This window comes from Salvelinus alpinus, chromosome 17, assembly GCF_045679555.1.
Source record: "Salvelinus alpinus chromosome 17, SLU_Salpinus.1, whole genome shotgun sequence".
NCBI classification, from domain to species: Eukaryota; Metazoa; Chordata; class Actinopteri; order Salmoniformes; family Salmonidae; genus Salvelinus; species Salvelinus alpinus.
The window spans coordinates 1,251,330-1,278,195 of NC_092102.1; the positions used below are offsets into that span (position 1 = coordinate 1,251,330).

A 26,866-nucleotide genomic window follows, 5' to 3' on the forward strand; every position below is an offset into this window, starting at 1 on the left:
CCACATTATGAACGTTGTACCACTTAATTGTCAGTTATTTCAATTAACACAAACTAATAACGTGATTATGGTACATCGATCCCTGCAGAACCCCCACTTCATTGATTCAGGCGGTTGGGAGATTGCCTATGTTACTGGTCCTGTTATTTAGCTTGGGCAGGAACGGGTGTTTTTTCAGGAGGGAAACTTCACCGGGCTTTATCCCGATTTAAACACGACTAATTCATCCAGTTAAAAAAATACGAGTCATTATAGCCATATTGAAAGGTAAGAGAATGTCGCTCGTGCCCTTACAATTTTGTATTTATGTAATACGAGGTTATATAATCTGCCTGAGTTTGCGCCATTTTCGTTAGTTGGTTGATGCGTAAATGTGCGCCAGTTTGGGAAGCCCTCGGTCCTTTGTCCTGCTCAGTCATGGGTGGTATTATTGCACATTTGTGAGTTTCCGTTTTAAACTAAAGAAAGCGGACAAACATAGCAACTCCTATTTATGGGCTTCAGATGATGAGAACGAGTCTCGTTGCCACAACAAGATGCGAAAAAACGACAAGTGCTCAAGCAGACTCTGTTCGCCAACCGCGCTCCACATATGGCCAGGGTAGTCGCACATGTTGTTGGCCAGTTTCTGACCTGGAATTTGCACCATGAGTAATTTATTTCGTACGTAATTTGTATCGTCGCTGGCATAACTACCAGCTAACGTGCAGTCAGCTAACGGAGCAGACAGCGGACCAGATATTTTGCGCAAAAATGTTGGGAGTTTCTGGCGCAGATTAACAGCCCGGTGTTATGATGATTGCTGTGTGCTCAGTCCATGACAATATCATAGTGTCAAACCCAAAAGTGGCAAATTATCAGGAAAATCGCGTCAATTTGGCTGGATTCTGTGCAATAATTAAGTCTACTGGCTACCTGGCTGGCTCATTTTCCTGTTGAACTCATCTTCTCGAATCCGTAGGACATAAAGCAATACAGAGGTTAGATGGATATCGAGTTTGAGACATGCCATTTAGTATTTTAATATACGGTTTTCATATTAATTCAAAATCCCTGTTCTTTTTGTAAGCTTTCTCAAAAAATCTCTGAAATGTCAACGGATAAATGAGTGTATACCAAGCTTTTTATTTTCAAAGCCTTTACATTTTAATTCAGCTCGTGTCATGCTAATTTAGCTTTTTGCGATCCGTGAAAACAACTTTTGAAGACAATGACCACAAAATGTAAAATTATCAAAAGTTATGAGAAACCTGCACCGATATGTCAACAGAGTTAGGTGCTTATTATGGTATTAGGTTACGAAATAACACTTTTTGGATATAATGTTGATATGTTAGAGACCACTGAACGTTTCAGAACATGAAAAATCATATTTGTCTTGGTAAAATTTATTTTTAATAACATAAGGGAGTTATATTTCATCACCATAGCGCGTTTTCACCCACCAGGCAGAGTTGGTGGACACCCTACATTTTGGATACATAACCTACAGTACACACCATGACCTTTCTAGGGAAGTCAACATGGTAGATAAAATTAATAGAAGTTGCTATCTATGAATGTAAAACTCCAGTTTTTGAGGGCCACTGTTTATACATGTTTTTGTCTTTTGACTAAACAATATAGGCTAGACTTTGTAAACCAGGTATTTACCCTTGTGTACAGGATCAAATAAAATGGTGGTGTTGATGGTGCAGCTGTAGAACTTTGAGGATCTGGGCACCCATGTCAAATCTTGTTCAGTCTCCTAAGGGAGGAAGGGTGTTGTCGTGCCTTCTTCACAACTGTCTTGGTGTGTTTGGCCCATGATAGTTTGTTGGTGATGTGAACACCAAGGAACTTGAAACTCTCAACCCGCTCCACTCTAGCCTTGTGAATGGGGCCGTATTCGGCCCTCCTTTTCCTGTAGTCCACGATCAGCTCTGTTGTCTTGCTCACGTTAGAGGAGAGTTTGTTGTCCTGGCACCACACTGCCAGGTCTCTGACCTCCCTATAGGCTGTCTTGTCAGTGATCAGGCCTCCTATTGTGTCGTCAGCAAAGTTAATGGCGTTGGAGTCGTGCTTGGCCACGCAGTCGTGGCTGAACAGGGAGTACAGAAGTACACACCTCTGAGGGCCCCCCGTGTTCAGGATCAACATGGAAGATGCGTTGTTGCCTACTCTTAGCACCTAGAGGCAGCCCGTCAGGAAGTCCAGGATCCAGTTGCAGAGGGAGGTGTTTAGTCCCAGGGTCCTTAGCTTAGTGATGAGCTTTGTGGGCACTATGGTGTTGAACACTGCTGTAGGCAATGAACAGCATTCTCACATAGGTGACACATTCTCGACCGCGTCATCGGTGGATCTGTTGGGGCGTCATGCGAATTGGAGTGGGTCTAGGGTTTCCGGGATGATGGTGTTGATGTGAGCCATGACCAGCCTTTCAAAGCACTTCATGGCTACTGACGTGAGTGCTACGGGGCAGTAGTAATTTAGACAGGTTACCTTTGCTTTCTTGGGCACAGGTACTATGGTGTTCTGCTTGAAACATGTAGGTATTACAGACTCGGTCAGGGAGAGGTTGAAAATGTCAGTGAATACACTTGCCAGTTGGTCCGCGCATGCTCTGAGTACACGTCCTGGTAATCCGTCTGGCCCAGCGGTCTTGTAAATGTTTAAAGGTCTTACTCACATTGGCTATGGAGAGCGTGATCACACAGTCGTCCCGAACAGCTGGTGCTCTCATGCATGCGTCAGTGTTACTTGCCTCGAAGCAAGCATGAAGGGCATTTAGCTCGTCTGGTAGGTTCACATTACTGTGCAGCTCGTGGCTGAGTTCCTCTTTGTAGTTCGTAATAGTTTTCAAGCCCTGCCACATCAAAGTGTCAGAGCCGGTGTAGTAGGATTCAATCTTAGTCCTGTATTGCTGCTTTGCTTGTTTGATAGTTCACCTGAGGGCATAGCGGGATTTCTGATAAGCGTCCGGAATAGCTGCAGCTTGAAAGCTGCAGATCTAGCCTTTAGCTCGGTGCGGATGTTGCCTGTAATCCATGGCTTCTGGTTGGGATATGTACGTACGGTCACTGGGGACGACGTCGTTGATGCACTTATTGATGAAGCGGAAGACTTAGGTGGTATACTCCTCAATGCCATTGCATGAATCCCAGAACATATTCCAGTCTGTGCTAGCAAAACAGTCCTGTAGCATCTGCGTCATCTGACCACTTCCCTATTGAGCGAGTCACTGGTACTTCCTGCTTTAGTTTTTGCTTGTTAGCAGGAATCAGGAGGATATAATTATTTGTATGTGTCTCTGTGTGTGGAGTGAAGGTTGTCTAGGGCTTTTTTCCCCCTCTGGTTGCACATGTGACGTTGGTAGAAATTAGGTCAAATGGATTTGCCTGCATTAAAGTCTCCGGCCACTAGGTGTTCTGCTTCTAGATGAGCATTTTCTTGTCTGCTTATGGCCTTATGCTGGCACTAAGACCGCACTCAACGAGCAGCATCCGTTTTTGGTGGTAAATAGACGGCTACAAAAAATATAGACAGTGTGGTCTATAGTTTATCATGAGGTACTCTACCTCAGGTGAGCAATATTAGACATAGCTTACCAGCTGTTATTGACAAATGGACACACCCCCGCCCCTCATCTTACCAGACGTGGTCGTTCTGTCCTGCCGATGCAAGGAAAACCCAGCCAAATGTATATTATCTGTGTCGTCGTTCATCCACGACTCGGTGAAACATAAGATATTACAGTTTTTAATGTTCCTTTGGTAGGATAGTCTTGAACGGACATCATCCATTTTTTCCCCCGTGGTTGCACGTTGGCCAATAGAACGGATGGTAAAGGCGGGTTACCCACTCGACGAAGAATTCTAACAAGGCACCCCGATCTCCGTCCCCTGTATTTCCATCTTTTCTTCACACGAACAACGGGGATTTTGGCCTGGTCTCGGAGAAGCAGTATATCCTTCGCGTCGGACTAATTAAAGAAAAAATCTTCATCCAGTTCAAGGTGAGTAATCGCTGATCTGATATCCAGAAGCTCTTTTCGGTCATTAGAAACAGTAGTAGCAACATTATGTACAAAATAAGTTAAACAATACAAAAACGCACAAAATAGCACAGTTGGTTAGGAGCCCGTAAAACGGCAGCCATCCCCTCCGGCGCCGTTATGCTCAATTATATAAAGCGCCTTCGCAAAATATTCAGACCACTTTTTCCACATTTTGTTACATTACAGCCTTTATTGTAAAATGGATAAAACAATTAAATCCTTAGCAATCTACACACAATACCCCATAAAGTCAAAGGGAAAACAGGGTTTTAGACCTTTTTTACACATTTATAAAAAAAAAAAAAAAAAAAAAAAACAGATGCCTTATTTACATAAGTATTCAGACACTTTGCTATGAGACTCAAAATTGAGCTTGGGTGCATCCTGTTTCCATTAATCACCATTGAGATGTTTCTACAACTTCATTGGAGTCCACCTGTGGTAAATTCAATTGATTGGACATGATTTGGAAAGGCACACAACTGTCTATATAAGGTCTCACAGTTGACAGTGCATGTCAGAGCTAAAACCAAGCCATGAGGTCGAAGGAATTGTCCTTGGAGCTCCGAGTCAGGATTGTGTCAGAGGCACCGATCTGGGGAAAGGTACCAAAACATTTCTGCAGCATTGAAGGTCCACAAGAATACAGTGGCCTCAATCATTCTTAAATGACTTCCTAGAGCTGGCTGCCCGTCCAAACTGAGCAATCGGGGAAGAAGGGCCTTGGTCTGGGACGTGATCAAGAACCCGATGGTCACTCTGACTGAGCGCCAGAATTCAACTGTGGAGATGGGAGAACCTTTCAGAAGGACAACAACCTCTGCAGCACTCCATCAATCAGGCCTTTATGGAAGAGTGACCAGACGGAAGCCACTTCTCAGTACAAGGCACATGACGGCACACTTGGAGCTTGTCAAGATGCTTACAGACTCTCAGACCATGAGAAACAAGATTGTCTGGTCTGATGAAACCAAGATTGAACTCTTTGGCCTGAATGCCAAGGGTCATGTCTGGAGGAAACCTGGCACCATCCCTACAGTGAAGCATGGTGGTAGCAGCATGCTGTGGGGATGTTTTTCAGCGGCAGGGACTGGGAGACTAGTCAGAATCGAGGCAAAGATGAAAGGAGCGAAGTACACAGAGCTCCTTGATGAAAACCTTCTCCAGAGCGCTCAGGACCTCAGACTAGGGTGAAGTTTCACCTTCCAACAAGACAACGACCTTAAGCAAACAGCCAAGACAACGGAGTTGCTTCGGGACAAGTCTCTGAATGTCCTTGAGTGGCCAGTGCCCGGACTTGAACCCGATCGAACATCTCTGGAGGGACCTGAAAATAGCTGTGAAGCAACGCTCCCCATCCAACCAGACAGAGCGTGAGAGGATCTGCAGAGAAGAATGGGAGAAACTCCCCAAATACAGGTGTGCCAAGCTTGTAGCGTCATCCCCAAGAAGACTCGAGGCTGTAATCGCTGCCAAAGGTGCTTCATCAAAGTACTGAGTAAATGGTCTGAATACTTATGTAAAGGTGATATTTCAGTTTTTTATTTTTTCATAAGTTCTGAACCAGTTTTTGCTTTGTCATTATGTGGTATTGTGTGTAGATTGGGGGGGGGGGGCAATTTAATCAATTTTAGAAAAAGGCTGTAACGTATCAATGTAGAAAAAGTTAAGGGGTCTGAATATTTTCCGATGGCACTGTGTGTGTGTGTGTGTGTATATACACTATCGTTCAAAAGTTTGGGGTCACTTAGAAATGTCCTTGTTTTTTAAAGAAAAGCAAAAAAAAAAGTCCAATAAAATAACATAAAATTCATCAGAAATACAGTGTACACATTGTTAATGTTGTAATTGACTATTGTAGCTGGAAATGGCTGATTTATGGAATATCTACATGGGCGTACAGAGGCCCATTATCAGCAACCATCACTCCTGTGTTCCAATGGCACATTGTGTTAGCTAATCCAAGTTTCTAAATTTAAAAAGGCTAATTGATCATTAGAAAACCCTTTTGCAATTATGTTAGCACAGCTAAAAACTATTGTGCTGATTTTAAAGAAGCAATAAAACTGGCCTTTAGACTCGTTGAGCATCTGGAGCATCAGCAATTGTGGGTTCGATTACAGGCTAAAAGTGGCCAGAAACATAGAACTTTCTTCTGAAACTCGTCAGTCTATCCTTGTTCTGAGAAATGAAGGCTATTCCATAAGAGAAAATGCCAAGAAACTAAAGACCTCGTACAACTCCCTTCACAAAACAGCGTAAACTGGGTCTAACCAGAATAGAAAGAGGAGTGGGAGGCCCTGGTGCACAACTGAGCAAGAGGACAAGTACATAAGTGTCTAGTTTGAGGAACAGACGCCTCATAAGTCCTCAACTGGCAGCCTCATTAAATAGTACCCGCAAAACAGCAGTCTCAACGTCAACAGTGAAGAGGCAGAGTTGCGAAGACAAAGCCATATCTCAAACTAGCCAATTTAAAGATTAAGATGGGCAAAAGAACACAGACACTGGACAGAGAAACTCTGCCTAGAAGGCCAGCATCCCGGAGTCGCCACTTCACTGTTGACGTTGAGACTGGTGTTTTGCGGGTACTATTTAATGAGGCTGCCAGTTGAGGACTTATGAGGCGTCTGTTCCTCAAACTAGACACGCTAATGTACTTGTCCTCTTGCTCAGTTGTGCACCTGTAACGTTGTGCACCTCCCACTCCTCATTCTATTCTGGTTAGAGCCAGTTTGCGCTGTTCTGTGAAGGGAGTAGTACACAGCGTTGTACGAGATCTTCAGTTTCTTGGCCATTTCTCGCATGGAATTGCCTTCATTTCTCAGAACAAGAATAGACTGACGAGTTTCAGAAGAAAGTTATTTTGTTTCTTGCCATTTTGAGTCTGTAATCGAACCCATAAATGCTCCAGATACTGAACTAGTCTAAAGATGGACAGTTTTATTGCTTCTTTAATCAGGACAAGTTTTCAGCTGTGCTAACATAATTGCAAAAGGGTTTTCTAATGATCAATTAGCCTTTTTTAAATTATAAACTTGGATTAGCTAACACAATGTACCATTGAAACACAGGAGTGATGGTTGATGATAATGGGCCTCTGTACACCTATGTAGGTATTCCATAAATCAGCCATTTCCAGCTACAATAGTCATTTACAACATTAACAATGTCTACACTGTATTTCTGATCAATTTGATGTTATTTTAATGGACATTTTTTTTTTTTTGCTTTTCTTTAGATAACAAGTACATTTCTAAGTGACCCCAAACTTTTGAACAGTAGTGTGCGTGCAGGCATACGTTTTCTTGCCACTGTATGGTGAACCCTTTTGAATTACCTGGATTTCTGTATAAATTGGTCATCAAATTTGATCTGATCTTCATCTAAGTCACAACAATAGACGAACATAGCGTGCTTAAACTAATATCACACATTATTGTATTTTTCCTGTCTGTTTAAATGATGTATTCAATACATTCAGTGTAGGTTGGAAAAAGTATGTGAACCCCTAGGCTAATGGCTTTTCCAAAAGCTAATTGCAGTCAGGAGTCAGCTAACCTGGAGTCCAATCAATGAGACGAGATTGGAGATGTTGGTTAGAGCTGCCTTGCCCTATAAAAAACTGTTAGTTTGCTATTCACAAGAAACATTGCCTGATGTGAACCATGCCTCAAACAAAAGAGATCTCAGAAGACCTAAGATTAAGAATTGTTGACTTGCATAAAGCTGGAAAGGGTTACAAAAGTATCTCTAAAAGCCATGATTTTCATCAGTCCACGGTAAGAAAAATTGTCTATAAATGGAGAAAGTTCAGCACTGTTGCTACTCTCCCTATGAGTGGCTGTCCTGCAAAGAGTGACTGCATTCGCACAGCGCAGAATGCTCAATGAGGTTAAGAAGAATCCTAGTGTCAGCTAAAGACTTACAGAAAGCTCTGGAACATGCTAACATCTCTGTTGAAGAGTCTACAATAGGTAAAACACAAAACAAGAATGGTGTTCATGGAGGACACCACGGAAGAAGCCATTGCTTTCCAAAAAAAACATTGCTACACATCTGAAGTTTGCAAAAGTGCATCTGGATGTTCCACAGCGCTCCTGCCAAAATATTCTGTGGACAGATGAAACTACAGTTGAGTTGTTTGGATGGGACACACAACACCGTGTGGAGGAAAAAAAGGCACAGCACACCAACATCAACAATTCATCCCAACTGTAAAGTATGGTGGAGGGAGCATCATGGTTTGGGGCTGCTTTGCTTACTCAGTGTCTGGACAGCTTGCTATCATTGTTGGAAAATGAATTCCCAAGTTTATCAAGACATTTTGCAGGAGAATGTTAGACTATCTGTCCTCCAATTGAAGCTCAACAGTTGGGTGATGCAGCAGGGCAATGACCCAAAAGACAGAAGTAAATCAACAACCGAATGGCTTCAATAGAAAAAAAATACGCCTTCTGGAGTGGCCCAGTCAGAGTTCTGACCTCAACCCAATTTGAGATGCTGTTGCATGACCTCAAGAGCAGGTCACACCAGACATCCCAAGAATATTGCTGAACTGAAACAGTTTTGTGAAGAGGAACGGTCCAAAATTTCTCCTGACTGTTGTGCAGGTCTGATCCGCAACTACAGAAAATGTTTGGTTGAGGTTATTGCTGCCAAGGGAGGGTTAACCAGTTATTAAATCCAAGGGATCCCATAAATTCAGCAAAAAAAGAAATGTCCCTTTTTCAGGACCCTGTCTTTCAAAGATATTCGTAAAAATCCCAATAACTTCACAGATCTTCATTGTAAAGGGTTCAAACACTGTTTCCCGTGCTTGTTCAATGAACCATAAACAATTAATGAACATGCACCTGTGGAACGGTCATTAAGACACTAACAGCTAACAGACGGTAGGCAATTATGGGCACAGTTATGAAAACTTAGTAGAAAGGCCTCTTTAGTGTCCTGACTCTGAAAAACACCAAAAGAAAGATGACCAGGATCCCTGCTCATCTGCGTAAACATGTCTTAGGCATGCTGCAAGGAGGCATGAGGACTGCAGATGTGGCCAGGGCAATAAATTGCAATGTCCGTACTGTGAGACGCCTAAGACAGCGCTACAAGGCGACAGAACGGACAGCTGATCGTCCTCGCAGTGGCAGATCACGTGTGACAACACCTGCACAGGATCGGTACATCCGAACATCACACCTGTGGGACAGTTGCAGGATGACAACAACAACTGCCAGAGTTACACCAGGAACGCACAATCCCTCCATCAGTGCTCAGACTGTCCGCAATAGGCTGAGAGGCTGGACTGAGGGCTTGTAGGCCTGTTGTAAAACAGGTCCTCACCAGACATCACCGGCAACAACGTCGCCTATGGGCACAAACCCACCATCGCTGGACCAGACAAGACTGGCAATAAGTGCTCTTCACTGACGAGTCGCGGTTTTGTCTCACCAGGGGTGATGGTCGGATTCGCGTTTATCGTCGAGGGAATGAGCGTTACACCGAGGCCTGTACTCTGGAGCGGGATCGATTTGGAGGTGGAGGGTCCGTCATGGTCTGGGGCTGTGTATCACAGCATCATCGGACTGAGCTTGTTGTCATTGCAGGCAATCTCAACGCTGTGCGTTACAGGGAAAACATCCTCCTCCCTCATGTGGTACCCTTCCTGCGGGCTCATCCTGACATGACCCTCCAGCATGACAATGCCACCAGCCATACTGCTCGTTCTGTGCATGATTTCCTGCAAGACAGGAATGTCAGTGTTCTGTCATGGCCATTGAAGAGCCCAGATCTCAATCCCATTGAGCACGTCTGGGACCTGTCGGATCGGGGGGTGAGGGCTAGGGCCATTCCCCCCAGAAATGTCCGGGAACTTGCAGGTGCCTTGGTGGAAGAGTGGGGTAACATCTCACAGCAAGAACTGGCAAATCTGGTGCAGTCCATGAGGAGGAGATGCACTGCAGTACCTAATGCAGCTGGTGGCCACACCAGGTACTGACTGCTACTTTTGATTTTGACCCCCCCCCCCCCTTTGTTCAGGGACACATTATTCAATTTCTGTTAGTCACATGTCTGTGGAACTTGTTCAGTTTGTCTCAGTTGTTGAATCTTGTTATGTTCATACAAATATTTACACATGTTAAGGTTGTTTGAAAATAAATGCAGTTGACAGTGAGGACGTTTTTTTTTTTTTTGCTGAGTTTACATTTCCCACCCTGGACTGTAAATGTTTACACGGTGTGTTCAATAAAGACATGTTTACAAGACATGTTTAAGACACGTTTGTTATTGGTTTAAGCAGACTGTTTGTCTATTGTTGTGACCTCGATGAAGATCAGATCAAATTTTATGACCAATTTATGCAGAAATCCAGGTATTTCCAAAGGGTTCACATACTTTTTCTTGCCCCTGTTTCTTGCCCCACACACACACACACAGTAGGTATTCAACTCTCTTGGGATATTTTTTATTTTGTTTCATTAAAATATATTTAACTGAGTTGTATTTTTATTTATCGTTGATCTAGACAAAACTACTCCATTATGTCAAAGTGAAAAGAGTTCTATAAATGTTGACAAATTCATAAAAATAAACTATAATATAGTTTCATAAGTATTCACGCCCATTGTTAAGGCAAGCCTAAATTAGTTTAGGAGTATTTAGCAGTATTTCACTTAAGATAGATGGACTCACTCTGTGAAATGATATGGGTTGAGATGATTTTTGAATGACTAACCCTTTATCTGTCCCTGTGGATTTCTTCACATTTAGTTAAAGTGGGATTACAATTGTAATTTTTTTGGTCAACAATCTACACAAAATACTTTGACAAAGTGGAAGTAAAATTTGACTTAAATCATTTTTTTTATAGTTGTATTGACTCAGGGAGCGGAATACTAATGCATGTTAGAAACAACTTTGGGTAAGTGCAATGTTTGCCTTCTTTTTCCCCCCTTAATTATTCAAGCTCTGTTAGGGTACATTGCTAGATGCCAATTTTCAAGTCTTGCCATAGATTTTCAAGCAGATTTAAGTCAACTTTAACTTGGCTGCTCAGGAACATTCACTGTCTTCTTGGTACGCAACTCAATGTACATTTTGGCCTTGTGTTGTAGGTTATGTCCTGCTGAAATGTGCATTTCCTCTCCCAGTCTCTGGTGTAAAGCAGGCTTTCGTCTAGGATTTTGTCTATGCGTAGCTCATCCCGTTTTATTTTTATCCTGAAACTCCCCAGTCTTTGCCTTTTGTCAAGCATACCCTGATGCAGTAACCACCATGCTTAAAAAGGAGGCAGTTAGTGTTGTTGGATTTGACCCAACCATGAGTAAGGCTTTGCATTTAGGCCGAAAGGTGTATTACTTTAACATTGGAGTATTTTATGTAGATTGTTGAAAAAATTTAAAAATAAATCCATTTTAATCTAACTTTTGTAACACATTCAAATGTGAATAAATCAGAGAGGTCTGAATACTTTTGTAAGGTCTCTGTCAAGTGTTGAATATTAAGCACAGATTCGATTACAAAGACCAGAGCTTTTCGAAAGCTTTAAAGATGGGCAGTGATTGGTAGGTGGGTAACGATAACAAATCAGACAATGAATATATCTCTCTCTCAAGTTAATAATTATGTTGTGGATGATGTATTAAACCACCCAGAAACGTAATACTGGGGAAAAAACACTTTTTGTCCTAAATGCCTTATGTTTGGGCCAAACACATCCAGGGTTTCTGTTAGGACAATGTGGGGCAGGACATTTGACCGGCAACATTTCATTTACTGGATCCATATGCATTGGGGAATGACTGAGATCGCGTTTAGAATATGGTAATTCATATTAACAGAACATGCAAGTTGAGGATGCAACAATGTGCGGTCCTTCTTACTTTGAACTTTTAGAATAACTTTCCATTTACTTTTCCTCAGCCAACCACACGAGTAACAAACAGCAAAATCACTAGCCTATGTCAATCTACTGTAGTAGAATAGTTTAGGCTACCTATTCTATTGATCAGCTTGTCGAAAAATAAATAGCCTATTCCAAACACTCTGGGACAGTTGTGGGATGATGAGTCCCAAATTCACACAATCAGTAGGCCTAGGCTACATGAAACTAAATGGTTTACAAGCAAATTAGTCTGATGCAACAGATCAAAAATATTTAGCTTAATGTAGCTAAACATTATAAGCACTGCAATGTGCACATGGGAGTAGACTACACACGAATGTTTATTCCATAATGCAATTAGCGGGAAAATACCGTTGGCAAAAGGGGACTGCACATGCGAGCGGTTTCATGTGACCGATGAAAATATCTGTCCGAAATATAGGAAGAGAGATCTAATAGGCTACTTTGAAGCAAGGTAAGACATGCCTCGTTTATTGAAATGTTTTTTTTTTAAAGTATATGATTTCAAAAGTCTGCCTTGTGTTGCCATTAGATGCAGCATTCAAAACAACTCAGGAAATCTCAGACTTCTTCAGTGCATTCAAGACAACTCGGGTATTGGGGGGGAGGGGGGGACTTGCTCCGACTGGGGGGGAAATGGTTTTGAACGAACGGTCATCCAACTCAAACCCCAACTTTCGGACCTAAAGATTACTGATGTCATGATTTGACCCAGTTGTCTTGAAAACACCAAGATGCTGCAGCTCTTGCGCTGTCTGACAGATTTTTCACTCAAAGATGCATAATGAATATACTGTACACACGTGCCAATTTAATTCCACAGAATTATGCAAATGAACCCATAGACGAGGATCATCAACTAGATTCACCCGCGGGCCGTTTTTATATATAATATTTATTTACATTCTTGAGCCGATGGTCGGGGGGGCTGAAACATAATTGCGCAATAAGACCCGAGGGGGTGTGGTATATATTCAGAGGTGGAAACTGCCGGGAATATATGGGAATTAATGGGAATACAGTTCAAGTTGGAAGTTTACAGACACCTTAGTCAAATACATTTAAACTCAGTTTTTCACAATTTCTGACATTTCATCCTAGTAAGAATTCCCTGTCTTAGGTCAGTTAGGATCACCACTTTATTTTAAGAATGTGAAATGTCAGCATAATAGTAGAAACTTATTTCAGCTTTTATTTCTTTCATCACATTCCCAGTGGGTCAGAAGGTTACATACACTCAATTAGTATTCGGTAGTGTTGCCTTTAAATTGCTTAACTTGGGTCAAACGTTTCGGGGAGCCTTCCACAAGCTTCCCACAATAAGTTGGGTGAATTTTGGCCTGTTCCTTCTGACAGAGCTGGTGTAACTGAGTCAGGTTTGTAGGCCTCCTTGCTCGCACACTCTTTTTCAGTTCTGCCTACAAATCTTCTATGGGATTGATGGTCACTCCAATACCTTGACTTTGTTGTCTTTAAGCAATTTTGCCACAACTTTGGAAGTATGCTTGGGGTCATTGTCCATTTGGAAGACCCATTTGCGACCAAGCTTTAACTTCCTGGCTGATGTCTTGAGATGTGGCTTCAATATATCCACATAATTTTCCTACCTCATGATGCCATCTATTTTGTGAAGTGCACCAGTCCCTCCTGCAGCAAAGCACCCCCACAACATGATGCTGCCATTCCCATGCTTCACGGTTGGGATGGTGTTCTTCGGCTTGCAAGCCTCCCCCTTTTTCCTACAAACATAACGATAGTCATTATGGCTAAACAGTTCTATCTTACTTTCATCAGACCAGAGGACATTTCTCCAAAAAGTACGATCTTTGTCCCAATGTGCAGTTGCAAACCGTAGTCTGGCTTTTTTATGGAGGTTTTGGAGCAGTGGTTTCTTCCTTGCTGAGCGGCCTTTCAGGTGATGTTGATATAGGACATGTTTTACTATGGATATAGTTAGTTTTTGTACCGGTTTCCTCCAGCATCTTCACAAGGTCCTTTGCTGTTGTTCTAGGATTGATTTGCACTTTTCGCACCAAAATACGTTCATCTCTAGGGGACAGAACATGTCTCCTTCCTGAGCGGTATGACGGCTGCGTGGTCCCATGGTGTTTATACTTGCGTACTATTGTTTGTACAGATGAACGTGGTACCTTCAGGCGTTTGGAAATTGCTCCCAAGGATGAACCAGACTTGTGGAGGTCTACAATTGTTTTCATGAGGTCTTGGCTGATTTCTTTTCATTTTCCCATGATGTCAAGCGAAGAGGCACTGAGTTTGAAGGTAGGCCTTGAAATACATCCACAGGTACACCTCCAATTGACTCAAATGATGTCAATTAGCCTATCAGAAGCTTCTAAAGCCATTACATAATTTTCTATAATTTTCCAGGCTGTTTAAAGGCACAGTCAACTTAGTGTATGTAAACGTCTGACCCACTGGAATTGTGATTAAGTGAAACAATCTGTCTGTAAACAATTTTAGGAAAAATTACTTGTCATGCACAAAGTAGATGTCCTAACCGACTTGCCAAAACTATAGTTTGTTAACAAGAAATTTTGTGGAGTGGTTGAAATAACGAGTTTTAATGACTCCAACTTAAGTGTATGTACATTTCTGACTTCAACAGTATATGGGAATTAATGGAAATATATGAATATTAATACCATTTAAATGTAGATGTTTTTTGCATTGGATATATTTACAATATCATATGGAGACAAAAACATAAACCTTTTACCTTATCATAAGTAGACATAATTGCAAATGATTAAATCAATAGGAAGAAAAAAACGATTTGGCTACGAATTGAACTTTAATTAAATGAGTTGACTCTTCACATGGGATGATTTGACTGAACAACAAAAAGGAATGATCCCCAATGATCCATCGCATCTCCTAAAAACATTTTCAACTTACATCTGTGAAATGATAGTCTACAAACTAAAGCTTTGGTTGTCTTCCTCTCAGGCTTCCGTGTCTTCTCCCTGGACCTCCTCAATGTCCACCTCTTGAACATCAGACTCTGAGGCCTCATCTTCACTGTCACTTTTCAACCTTGTTGAGGATGGCTCGTTGTCAGGCTCAAAAAGTCTCAAATTTGCCCAGATGGCCACCAATTTTTCAACCCTTGTATTGGTCAGCCTGGTGTGTTCTCAAACAAGGACCAGTTGCACTCTGAGGGGGCTGATGTTGGTGGGATTTGGAGGATGATGGAGGCAACAGCGGAATGAGCCTCAGATCCACAAAGTCCCTTCCACCAGGTGGCTGATGAGCTATGTTGGCACGACTGCCCATATTGCATATCCATCCCAAAGCCCTTGCTTGAAAGTGTACTTTGCCAGACTGCCAAGAACCTTACCCTCATCCAGGCCAAGGTGGCGAGACACAATAGTGATGACACCATAGGCCTTGTTGATCTCTGTATGGGCTTCAGGCAGACGTCGTCATTCTTTTTGAGGTATTTCAGAACTGCAGTTTTCTCAGTTTGGCGCAACAGTGAAGTGGGCAGGGCAGTATGGATTTATCCTCTTGTATCTGCAAGCAGAGTTTGAACATCAGACAAGATGGCATTATCTCCCTCAATCCATGCAATGGCTACTGCTATAGGTTTCTGGCTGCTTACCACTCTCCCAAAATACATCATCCAGGAGGATCCTCTTGATGGGGCTGTCCATATCGGCAGACTGTGATATGGCCATTTCTTGGAGAGACTCGTTCCCCTCCAGGAGACTGTCAAACATGACGACAACACCACCACAATGGGTGTTGCTGGGCAGCTTCAATGTGTTGCTCTTCTTCTCACTTTGCTTGGTGAGGTAGATTACTGCTATAACTTGATGACCCTTCACATACCTAACCATTTCCTTGGCTCTCTTGTAGAGTGTATCCATTGTTTTCAGTGCCACATCCTTGAGGAGCAGATTCAATGCATGAGCAGCACAGCCAATTGGTGTGATGTGAGGGTTAGATTCCTCCACTTTTGACCAAGCAGCCATCATGTTCGCAGCATTGTCTGTCATCAGTACAAATACCTTCTGTGGTCCAAGGTCATTGACTGCCTTCAGCTCATCTGCAATGTAGACTGGTGTGTCTGATGTCCCTTGTGTCTGTGCTCTTGTAGAATACTGGTTAAGGGGTGGAGATGATGTAGTTAATTATTCCTTGCCCAGGAACATTTGACCACCCATCAGAGATGATTGCAATACAGTCTGCTTTCTCAATGATTTGCTTGACCTTCACTTGAACTCTGCATCCAGCAAATGAGTAGATGTCTGGTTGGAGGGGTGTATGCTGGGCGAAGAATATTCAGAAATCTCTTCCAATACACATTGCCTGTGAGCATCACCGTTGAACCAGTTGCATACACAGCTCGAGCAAGACATTCATCAATATTTCTCTGACTAAGTTCCTCCATTGAGTCAAAAAAACTTCTGATTCCAGGAGGACTATGAGCTGTTGCTATCGATAAGGTGTCTGATACATTTGTTTCACCTTGAATAGAAGTAGAGGGACTTTTGTCAGAGGTTGCTTGTTGAGAACGCAATGCACTTGGCCAGATGATTCTGTACCTCTGTTGCTTTCTTCACATGTGATTTGGCACAGTATTTGCAAATGTACACAGCTTTTCCTTCTACATTAGCTGCAGTGAAATGTCTCCACACATCAGATAGTGGCCGTGGCATTTTCCTGTAAAGATTAGGAAAAAATGAGTAAAAAAACAACATACAATTCCATGTACAGATAAATAGTTAAGCAGTTAGATTAAACAACTCCTTTGTAAGATAAATGTTTTCAAATGAAACATGTATGGAAACAGGTGAATTTACACTCCTCAGTTCGGAGACTCAAGCAAGCTAAAACCCACATGGTAGAAAAAACTAACTAGCAGAAATTGTTAACAAATTAGAAATGATTTAAACACACTTTGCTGTAGGCTACTATTTACTAATTAACAAAAAATTATGTATGTCATATAAAATATATTCACCCCACCCAGTATTGTAATCAAAACTTACCAGAAAGCATGAAGTCCTTGGCTCAGACAGTGTGGGCTCAATAGCATCTCATTAGTGTGTAAGATCTTGAGAATCTGCTGCACATGTGATGGAAGAATGCACTGTGTATGCAGGTTGCAAATCCATTGAATTGGGGATAGTTTAACCAAAATATGCCACGACCTAGAATGTCCTTATGTGCATCCCACAAAAAAGGTTCACTGTTATAAGCTAACTTCTTTTAAATGAATTTGAGGAATTTTCCTTAATTCCCGGGCTTAACATGCCATGGAAAATTTCAGAAAAAAATCTGGAAAGTTTCAGGAAAGTTTCCGACCCTTTGCAACTCTATTGGCCATATCACAAACCTCCGAGGTACCTTATTGTTATTATAATCGGAATTAGTGCAGTCAATTCATGTTTTGTCATACCTGTGGTATATACGGTCTGATATACCATGGCTGTCAGCCAATCATCATTCAGGGCTCGAACCACCCAGTTTATAATTACAAACAATTTATAGACTGCAAATTGACTGCAAAACCCCAAGCAGATATTTTTGACTAAAACATAATCATTTCAAACTTTGCTTACATTTGTATGCGATCACGTCTCTCTCTGTGTGGGAATGGTTGGGAATAAAAGCTAACATTACCAAGAACACAGTGAATGTTCCTGAAACGTGCTTGAACAATTTTGAAAAGAATGATGAGCAAATATTGCACAATTCAGGTGTGCAAAGCTCTTAAGGTGTTCGCATGCTTCCCAGCCGAAACAGTTCGGAAGAGTTTGTGCATATATTATGACTACATTTTGATGTTTTTGTTCAAACACGTTTAACATCTTAGTTAATGTCAAATTAGGCGACTAAGATCTCGGCAAAAACGTCAATTAATGACAGATTTCTTGAGTTATCTTGGTAATTTTTTATTAAAAAATGTTGTTAGCGTATACTGGCTATGGCGTCTCAAAGTGGACAAACAGTACAATTGGCGCTTCCCCCCCCCCCCCCCCCCCCCGAAGGTCTTAAGGGAGTATAAAAGCACATTTGTTCGGTTCTCGGCTAGGCTCCATCCGAACTGAAGCATGCTGTCCCCTTTAGACTTATCCATGAACTGACAGCTGTAATCGCTGCCAAAGGTGTTTCTAACATGTATTGACTCAGGGTGAATACTTATCTTATCTGTTTTATTTTTTATCTTTAAAACATTTAAAGTTTTCTTCCACTTTGGCATTGGAGTATTTTGTGTAGGTTGACAAAATGATACATTTAACCTAATTTCTTAGATTTAGTATTTACATCGTCTTTGAAAGCACACTTGTTTGTTACTTCTGCTGTTTCAGGAGCCCACCAGTCATGTCTGGCATTGCATTGAGCCGGCTTGCTCAGGAGCGCAAAGCGTGGCGGAAAGACCACCCATTCGTGAGTATTTATGCCAGTCAAGCATCACATTTTCAGTGTGTAGTTCTGGACCAGGGGTGTCGAACATACAGCCCACATCCAGCACGCAAAGGGGGTCCAATCCGGTCCACGGGTGGTTTGAGTAAAAAATATATATACATATCCACTGAGTGTATAAAACATTAAGACCACCTTCCTAATATTGTGTTTCACCCCCTTTGCCCTCAGAACAGCTTCAATTAGTCGGGACTGGAATCTGCAAGGTGTCAACCATTCCACAGGGATGCTGCCCATGTTGACTCCAATGCTTTCCACAGTTGTCAAGTTAGCTGGATGTCCTTTGGGTGGTGGACCATTTTTGATGCACAAGGGAAACTGTTGAGCGTGGAAAAACCCAGCAGCATTGCCGTTCTTGACACAAACCGGTGCGCCTGGCACCTACGACCATACCTCGTTCAAAGGCACTTAAATATGTTGTCTTGCCTATTCACCCTCTGAATGGCACACATACACAACCCATGTCTCAAACCCTTTAACCTGTCTCTGCCCCTTCATCTAAACTGTTTGAAATGGATTTAGCAAGTGACATCAATTAGGGATCATAGCTTTCACCTGGTCAGTATGTCATGGAAAAAGCAGGTGTTCCTAATGTTTTTTTTTACACTCTGTGTGTATACATGCATGCATACATACATAAACAGTGCATTCGGAAGTATTCAGACACCTTGACTTTTTCCACATTTTGTCACATTACAGCCTTATTCTAAAATTCATTAAATAAATAAAAAATCCTCCTCAATCTACACACAATACCCCATAATGACAAAGCGGGGGGGGGGGGGGGAGTTTTTTTATAAATTTGTGCAAACGTATTAAAAATAAAAAACTGAAAATACTTATTTACATAAGTATTCAGACCCTTTGCTATGAGACTCTAAATTAAGCTGAGACTCTAAATTAAGCTCAGGTCCATCCTGTTTCCATTGATCATCCTCGATGTTTCTACAACTTGATTGTCCACCTGTGGGAAATGAGGTTTATTGGACATGATTTGGAAAGGCACACATCTTTCTAGATAAGGTCCCACAGTTGACAGTGCATGTCAGAGCAAAAACCAAGCCATGAGGTTGAATGAATTATCCAAAGAGCTCCGAGACAGGATTGTGTTGAGGCACAGATCTGGGGAAGGGTACCAAAACATTTCTACAGCATTGAAGGTCCCCAAGAACACAGTGGCCTCAATCATTCTTAAATGGAAGACGTTTGGAACCACCAAGACTTCCTAGAGCTGGCTGCCCGTCCAAACTGAGCAATCGGGGAAGAAGGGCCTTGGTCTGGGACGTGATCAAGAACCCGATGGTCACTCTGACTGAGCTCCAGAATTCAACTGTGGAGATGGGAGAACCTTCCAGAAAGACAACCACCTCTCAGCACTCAGCACCAGACGGAAGCCACTCCTCACATGACAGCCCGCTTGGAGTTTGCCAAAAGGCACCTAAAGAGTCTCAGACCAGTCGAAACAAGATTCTCTGGTCTGATGAAACCAAGCTAGAACTCTTTTGCCTGAAGGCCAAGCATCACATCTGGAGGAAACCTGGCACCATCAGTGAAGCGTGGTGGTGGGATCATTGTGCTGTGGGGATGTTTTTCTGCAGCAGGGACTGGGAGACTAGTCAGGATCAAGGGAAAGATGAACGGCGCAAAGTACAGAGATCCGTGATGAAAAACTGCTCCAGAATGCTCAGGACCAGACTTGGGCGAAGGTTCACCTTCCAACAGGACAACGATCCTACGCACACAACCAAGACAAAGTAGGAGTGGCTTCGGGACAAGTCTCTGAATGTCCTTGAGTGGCCCAGCCAGAGCCTGAACTTGAACCCAATCGAACATCTCTGGAGAGACCTGAAATAGCTGTGCAGCGACATCCAACCTGACAGAGCTTGAGAGGATCTGCAGAAAAGAATGAGAGAAACTCCCCAAATAGAGGTGTGCCAAGCTTATAGCGTCATACCCAAGAAGACTTGAGGCTGTAATTGCTGCCAAAGGTGAGTAAATTGTCTGAATACTTATGTAAATGTGATATTTCAGTTCTATTTATATTTTGCTAAAAAAAACACCTGTTTTTCATGGGGTATTTTGTGTGTAGATCTGGGGGGGGGGGGCTATTTAATCAATTTTAGAAGAAGAATGTAACTAGGGATTCACAATGTATCGGTGATCATATCGTAATCGGCCGGTATTAGCTAAAAATGCCAGCATCGGCCCGATGTCTAGTTTAACGCCGATGTGCAAAACCGATGTCAAAGCTGACGTGCATACCTATATAACGTTTGCAGATGATGCCACGAAAAATACAGCGCTACACAGAACAAAAGCAGAAAAACACTAAGCGCACTTCCAACTAAACATGTTCAAGTCGAGCAATCATTTGAAAGAGTAAGACATTTTCAGCAAGACAACTCAAAGGCGAAATCCATTAATGCCAAGGTAATGGAATTAATTGCCCTTGACAATCAATCATTCTCTGTCGTGGACGATGTTGGCTTTCGCCGACTGGTCAAGCACTAGTACACACTACCAAGTAGGCGCTATTTTTCAGATGTTGCCCTACCGGAGTTACACAGTATTGTTGAAATGCACATCCATGAGTTACTTGCTATGGGCGTCACTGCTATTAGCTTCACGGCTGACATTTGGGCCAGCAATGTCAGCCCCATCAGCTTGCTGAGTCTGACAGTACAGTTGGTCGATGAGGATTTCGTACTGAGGAAAGCATGCTCAAGAATGTGCTGGTTCTCATACCGCTGCTGCCATTTTCAATGGCATTTGAGAACATGTTTGAAACTTGGAAACATGAACACATTCCTAGCGCCATTCGAACATCTGACTCGAGAAATAAGCTAATCAACTGCGTCTGCAGTAGACGTGATACCCCCTGTCATGGCATTGAAACGCCTGTTCAACAAAACCCCACGGCCTGTGTCTGCAGTTAACTTACAAAGTACTCGAGGCTGTGAACAAGCGATTCAGTGGCATTCTCTCTTTACTGTGTCGCCACCATGCTAGGTACAAGGACCGCTACTTCGGTGCAGACAAACAGGATTTACGTGAAATGTTACAGACACAGCTGGACAAGATGGAAATGGACACAGTGACAGTGCGCACCGAAGAAGAGGCCACGGACAGACAAAGCTGAAACTTCACAACTTGACATGTATGTTGAAATACTGGTTGAGAATGAAACGACTGAACAACGAAACAGAACAGCAAGTAAGCGGCTGTTCTGTATTGAGTGGTTAACTTCTTATGGCTTGGGGGCAGTATTTCGACGTCTGGATGAGAAGCGTGCCCAAAGTAAACTGCCTGTTACTCAGGCTCAGAAGCTAGGATATGCATATAATTGGTAGATGTGGATAGAAAACACTCTAGTTTCCAAAACTGTTCAAATAATGTCTGTGAGTATAACAGAACTGATATGGCAGGCGAAAACCTGAGGAAAATCCATCCAGGAAGTGGTATTTTCAATTGAATGCCTATACAGTATCTAATGGGTTAGGACCCAGATTGCAGTTCCTATGGCTTCCACTAGATGTCAACAGTCTTTAGACCATTGTTTCAGGCTTGCTTTCTGAAAAATGAAGAAGAATGAGACCTTTTTGTCAGTGGACTGAGGAAGAATGCAGAGCTGGTTTGCGCGCATGACCGATTGCGCACCCTTCGTTGTTTTTCCTTTCTATTGAATATGCTATTGTCCAGTTGAAATATTATCGATTATTTAGACAATTGACAACCTGAGGATTAATTATAAACATCGTTTGACATGTTTCGATGAACTTTACCGGTACTATTAGGATGTATTCATCTGCATGGTTTGACCGCCTTGGAGCCAGTGGATTACTGAACAAAACGCGCCAACAAAACTGAGTTTTTGGGATATAAAGAGGGACTTTATCGAACATAACAAACATTTATTGTGTTGCTGGGACTCTTGTGACTGCAACCATATGAAGATCTTCAAAGGTAAGTGATAAATTTTATCGCTATTTCTGACTTTTGTAATTCCTTTACTTGGTTGTAAAATGTTTGTATGCTTTTGTAAGCGGGGCACTGTCCTCAGATAATCGCATGGTATGCTTTCGCCGTAAAGCCTTTCTGAAATCTGACAAAGCGGCTGGATTAACAAGAAGTTAATCTTTAAGCCGATGTATAACACTTGTATTTTTTATGAATGTTTATGACAATTTCTGTATTTTTAAGCAATTTCACCGGATGTTGTCGAGGTGGGTCGCTAGCGGAACGCCTGCGCCAGAAAGGTTAACGAAGAAACAGGTCCTCCTATAGGCTTAATTTCGAGTTATTTATGCAATTGTAGTTGTGATAAAAACATTGGGCTATATGTTTAGATTTATTTGTATTTTCTTTACCCCCTTTTTCTCCCCAATTTCGTGATTACGACATTGTCTTTTCGCTGCAACTCCCCAACGGGCTCGGAACACGAGAGTGGAGTCATGCGTCCTCCGAAACATGACCCGCCAAACCGCGCTTCTTAACACCTGCTTGCTCAACCCGGAAGCCAGCTTCACCAATGTGTCGGAGGAAACACTGTTCAACTGACAACCAAAGTCAGCCTGCAGGCACCTGGTCCCCCACAAGGAGTTGCTAGAGCGTGATGAGCCAATTTAAGCCTCCCCGGCCAACCCTCCCCTAACCCGGACAATGCTGAGCCAATTGTGCGCCACCCTATGGGACTCTCCGTCACGGTCGGTATCAAACCCCAGGCTATAGTGATGCTGCAACACTGCAATGCAGTGCTTTAGACTGCTGTGCCACTCGGGAGGCCCTTTTTTAAAATATTTTTTATCATAAAATAAATCAATTTTAAGGCTGCATGATGCGACTAATGATTTGAAAAAAGTCGCATGAAAGGCATGAGCTCTGCTTTGTTTCTTGTGCAGGCTGCACACACTTCAGCAGTATCTCATTCACATTTTGACAAGCACTTGATAATATTCTCACCAGGCCTCTAATTTTTTGTGGCCAAAGGGTTACCATGACTAAACGGTCACGTGGAATGACTCGTGACCGGCGGTGTGGCGAGTAATATAGTCGCCGAAACAGCCCTATGTCCAACCGGCCTCGCAACCGCAGACCACGTGTATGGCGTCGTGTGGGTGAGCAGTTTGCTGACGTCAACGTTGTAAACAGAGTGCCCCGTGGTGGAGTTATGGAATGGGCAGGCATAAGCTACGGACAACGAACACAATTGCGTCTTATTGATGGCCTTTTGAATGCTCAGAGATACTGTGACGAGATCCTGAGGCCCATTGTTGTGGCATTTATCCACTGCCATCACCTCATGTTTCAGCATTTTACTGATTGATGGACCTCTTTCTCAGGGCTTTGTGGCTGTGCCGACGAAAAACCCAGATGGAACGATGAACTTGATGAACTGGGAATGTGCTATTCCTGGGAAGAAGGGGGTAAATACAGCCAATTCTCTACACATGCAGTTAAAAATAGTCATTGTTTATAGCACTCCATATGTGCATAGTTGGTAGTAGATCATTGAGAGGAAATGTTTTGCACCTGCATTATGTAGTAGTTTCATACACCAACACTGAAAAGTGGATATCTTGTATGAAACCAAAGATTGCTAGGATGGGTCATGGCTCATCCTTGACCCTCATAGTTCGCAAGCGTTTGTGATCCATTATTAAATAAGAATTTATTCTTAACCGACTTGCCTAGTTAAATAAAAGTTTAATTTTAAATTTAAAAAAATGAAACGCTTATGACTCATCCCCAGACCCCATGGGAAGGAGGCTTGTTCAAACTGCGGATGCTGTTCAAGGATGACTATCCTTCCTCGCCCCCAAAGTGTAAGTTCTTTTTTTGGGGGGGGGAATTTCAGGTTAAATTGGTGATCACAAAGGTAGGAAGGATGTGTTGGAACAGGACTTAGAACTTCTCATGACCTCTTTTCCCCATAATGATTTCCTCTTGTTTCCCCCCCCCCCAATTTGTTAGGTAAATTTGAGCCTCCACTCTTCCATCCTAACGTATATCCGTCAGGCACAGTATGCCTATCCATTCTAGAGGAAGACAAGGACTGGCGACCAGCCATCACCATCAAGCAGGTTAGGAAATCCTGGTGATTGACTTACAAACTATGGGCACCAAATGGCTATGCCCAACTAACGTGATCTTTATGTATTGTCATATCTTACAGATCCTATTAGGAATACAGGAACTCTTAAATGAGCCCAATATCCAGGATCCAGCCCAAGCAGAGGCATACACAATTTACTGGTGAGTCCTGCTAGTATCAAATCAAATTTGTATTTGTCACATGTGCCGAATACAACAGGTGTAGACCTTACAGTGAAATGCTTACTTACAAGCCCTAACCAACAATGTATATATATTTTTTTAAATACCTCCAAAAATAATAAGAAATAAAAGTAACAATTAATTAAAGCGCAGCATTAAAATCGAGGGAATTTCTTCCAGTTTGCAGTCTTGTTTTTGGATAGGGATATGGTGGATGTAATACTATATTTCGATCATTCAGTTGTTTTACTAAACCCCTCTTTTTTTCCAGCCAAAACAGAGTAGAATATGAAAAAAGAGTTCGAGCACAGGCCAAAAAATTCTCCCCTTCATAAGGGTAAAGATAGTCCGGCTTCGGCAGAAGGAATGGATCAAACGTGGATCACCGCCCCTGTTTCTCTATGAATGTGCCCCTCTCACATCAGGACTCGCTTATAAGGACTTCTATTTAAAACTCTTGACAGGCATTCTGTGCCATCTTCTACTCTGACCTACCCCCCCTTTTTTTAACTGCTGGGCTGGTGTGTGGCGGGTGCTAGGAGGAAATGGGTGCCGTAGCACCCCGGCCGCTTCCTTTTAGCTGTATTACTTGTCTTATGATGCGAGGGACACGGCAAAGTACCGGTTTCACCATCAACTCAAAAATAACCCGATCTTCATCCTCTTTAGAGGAAGAGAACGTCTTGGTTGTCTTTAGTTTTTTTTTTTTTTTTTTTCTCTCTCTCAAAGATGGTCTATTCCTTAAACCCCTCCCCTCTCATATTTCCATGATTTTAATTATGTAAAATGTGCTAATTTCTTAATTGTCAGTCTTTCAACTGCTGTATAATGAATGGCACTTTTATACTGTCATCTCACAATTGTCTCTAGTTTGCTCTGTCTGATTCTCTTATGCAGGTTTTCTATTCAGCATGCTGTAATATAAGATAATCTGCTGTCTTTTTGTTATTTGGAGTGTTTGCTATGAAAAAAGAAAATGGCCACATTGACTCGCAAGGCAGGTAGGCTTACGTCTGTATCAGTCTTTATGTTTATATGGTGCTTTGTTCATGTATGTTTTAGAGTAAATAAACTGTTTCTATAAAGCCATTGTTACTGTCTCGAGCAGTAAAACTAGTGGTTAACAAATGTTGGCATAGAAATGTTATAATAGCTATAGCTGACACCCCCATGAAACTCTATTTAAGACACTTTCTATATACCATATTTTGTACAAATAGTATATTAAAACATGTTTGTTTGCACATCATGATACAGAGTAAGACCGCACGCTTTATCAACTGGCAAGACATTTGAGTTCCATCTTATTGAGAGTGAAGAAGAAAAACAATGGTCATAATAAAGAATATTTGCCCCTTATTTACAAAAAAAACTAACATTTTAAAACCAATATAAGGATATTATTCCATATGAGTAAGAAATAATAACTTTCTGTAGATGAAGCACAAATGCGGATTATTTACAATAAGTTTTCCAGCTTCATATGTTAGACTGGAAGTCGGGCACAATATGCCTATCCATTCTAGGGGACAACAATTCTAAATCTGTTTTCACTTTGTCATTTTGGGGTGTTGTGTGTGGATTGAGGAAATTGTTTTATTTAATACATTTTAGAATAAGGCTGTAACGTAACAAGTGTGGAAAAAGTCAAGGTCTGAATACTTTCCGACTGCACTGTATACATGATCCAGGATGGCCCCAAAGACGACCTGTCTAACCCAGCATCTGATGCACTTGTCTTGGGAATTTCTTATGCCTCGTTTCTGGGGCACTGCTCCTGGCTCACAGATGGCCCACCGGAGAGTGTGTCTGAGGCAGTGTCTAGACTTGACAGTTCATGCAAGCTTTTGCATTCTGATCATGGAATTACGGACACGTCATGAAAATACACCTACATTTTAAATGTCTACCATGTGACGTGCGACTTCTGCTATCAAACTGTGAAGATCGCATTGAAACGACCGGTCTAGACACACAAGTCGCATTGTGGTTGGATTGTGTTCAGATCTGGCTGATAACTTCAGGAGGTGGTCATAGTGTGCGGATTGTTCCTTAAGACAATTAAGGCAAGGGCCGTTTGTCATCTCCCGCGTTGGGTAGTGGTCGCTGTCGGCGGTTCTGAAACGCATCAGTGCGCTGTTGAACCGGCACCTTTTCCTAGACCATGTTGCTATGTGCCTAATAGCAAAGTTAACCAGCAA

At 42.2% G+C, this 26,866-nt stretch overlaps 1 protein-coding gene across 6 annotated transcripts; it reads left to right on the forward strand.

The window, feature by feature from the left end:
* The first annotated feature begins 50 nt into the window (after positions 1-50).
* On the forward strand, positions 51-25,754 carry LOC139541932 (SUMO-conjugating enzyme UBC9-B-like). Of its 6 annotated transcripts, none has more exons than XM_071346843.1 (8): positions 134-267; positions 3,757-3,994; positions 18,278-18,356; positions 23,732-23,815; positions 24,142-24,214; positions 24,363-24,472; positions 24,565-24,644; positions 24,937-25,754. In XM_071346843.1, exons 3-8 carry the CDS (start codon positions 18,291-18,293, stop codon positions 24,998-25,000), a joined length of 477 nt encoding a protein of 158 aa, XP_071202944.1. In that variant the 5' UTR covers positions 134-267; positions 3,757-3,994; positions 18,278-18,290; the 3' UTR covers positions 25,001-25,754. The 6 variants fall into 6 exon arrangements, with proteins under 6 accessions (XP_071202948.1, XP_071202944.1, XP_071202945.1 ...); XM_071346844.1 differs by having other exon boundaries at positions 137-267; positions 3,762-3,994; XM_071346842.1 differs by having other exon boundaries at positions 137-267; positions 3,815-3,994.
* Positions 25,755-26,866: the final 1,112 nt, after the last annotated feature.

What these genes read in the sequence shown, in the direction of transcription:
- LOC139541932 (XM_071346847.1), top strand. Translation starts at nt 18,291, where the DNA reads ATGTCTGGCATTGCATTGAGCCGGCTTGCTCAGGAGCGCAAAGCGTGG. An exon ending in GGCGGAAAGACCACCCATTC is followed by an intron (nt 18,357 to 23,731) that starts GTGAGTATTTAT and finishes CCTCTTTCTCAG; the next exon opens with GGCTTTGTGGCTGTGCCGAC. An exon ending in CTATTCCTGGGAAGAAGGGG is followed by an intron (nt 23,816 to 24,141) that starts GTAAATACAGCC and finishes ACTCATCCCCAG; the next exon opens with ACCCCATGGGAAGGAGGCTT.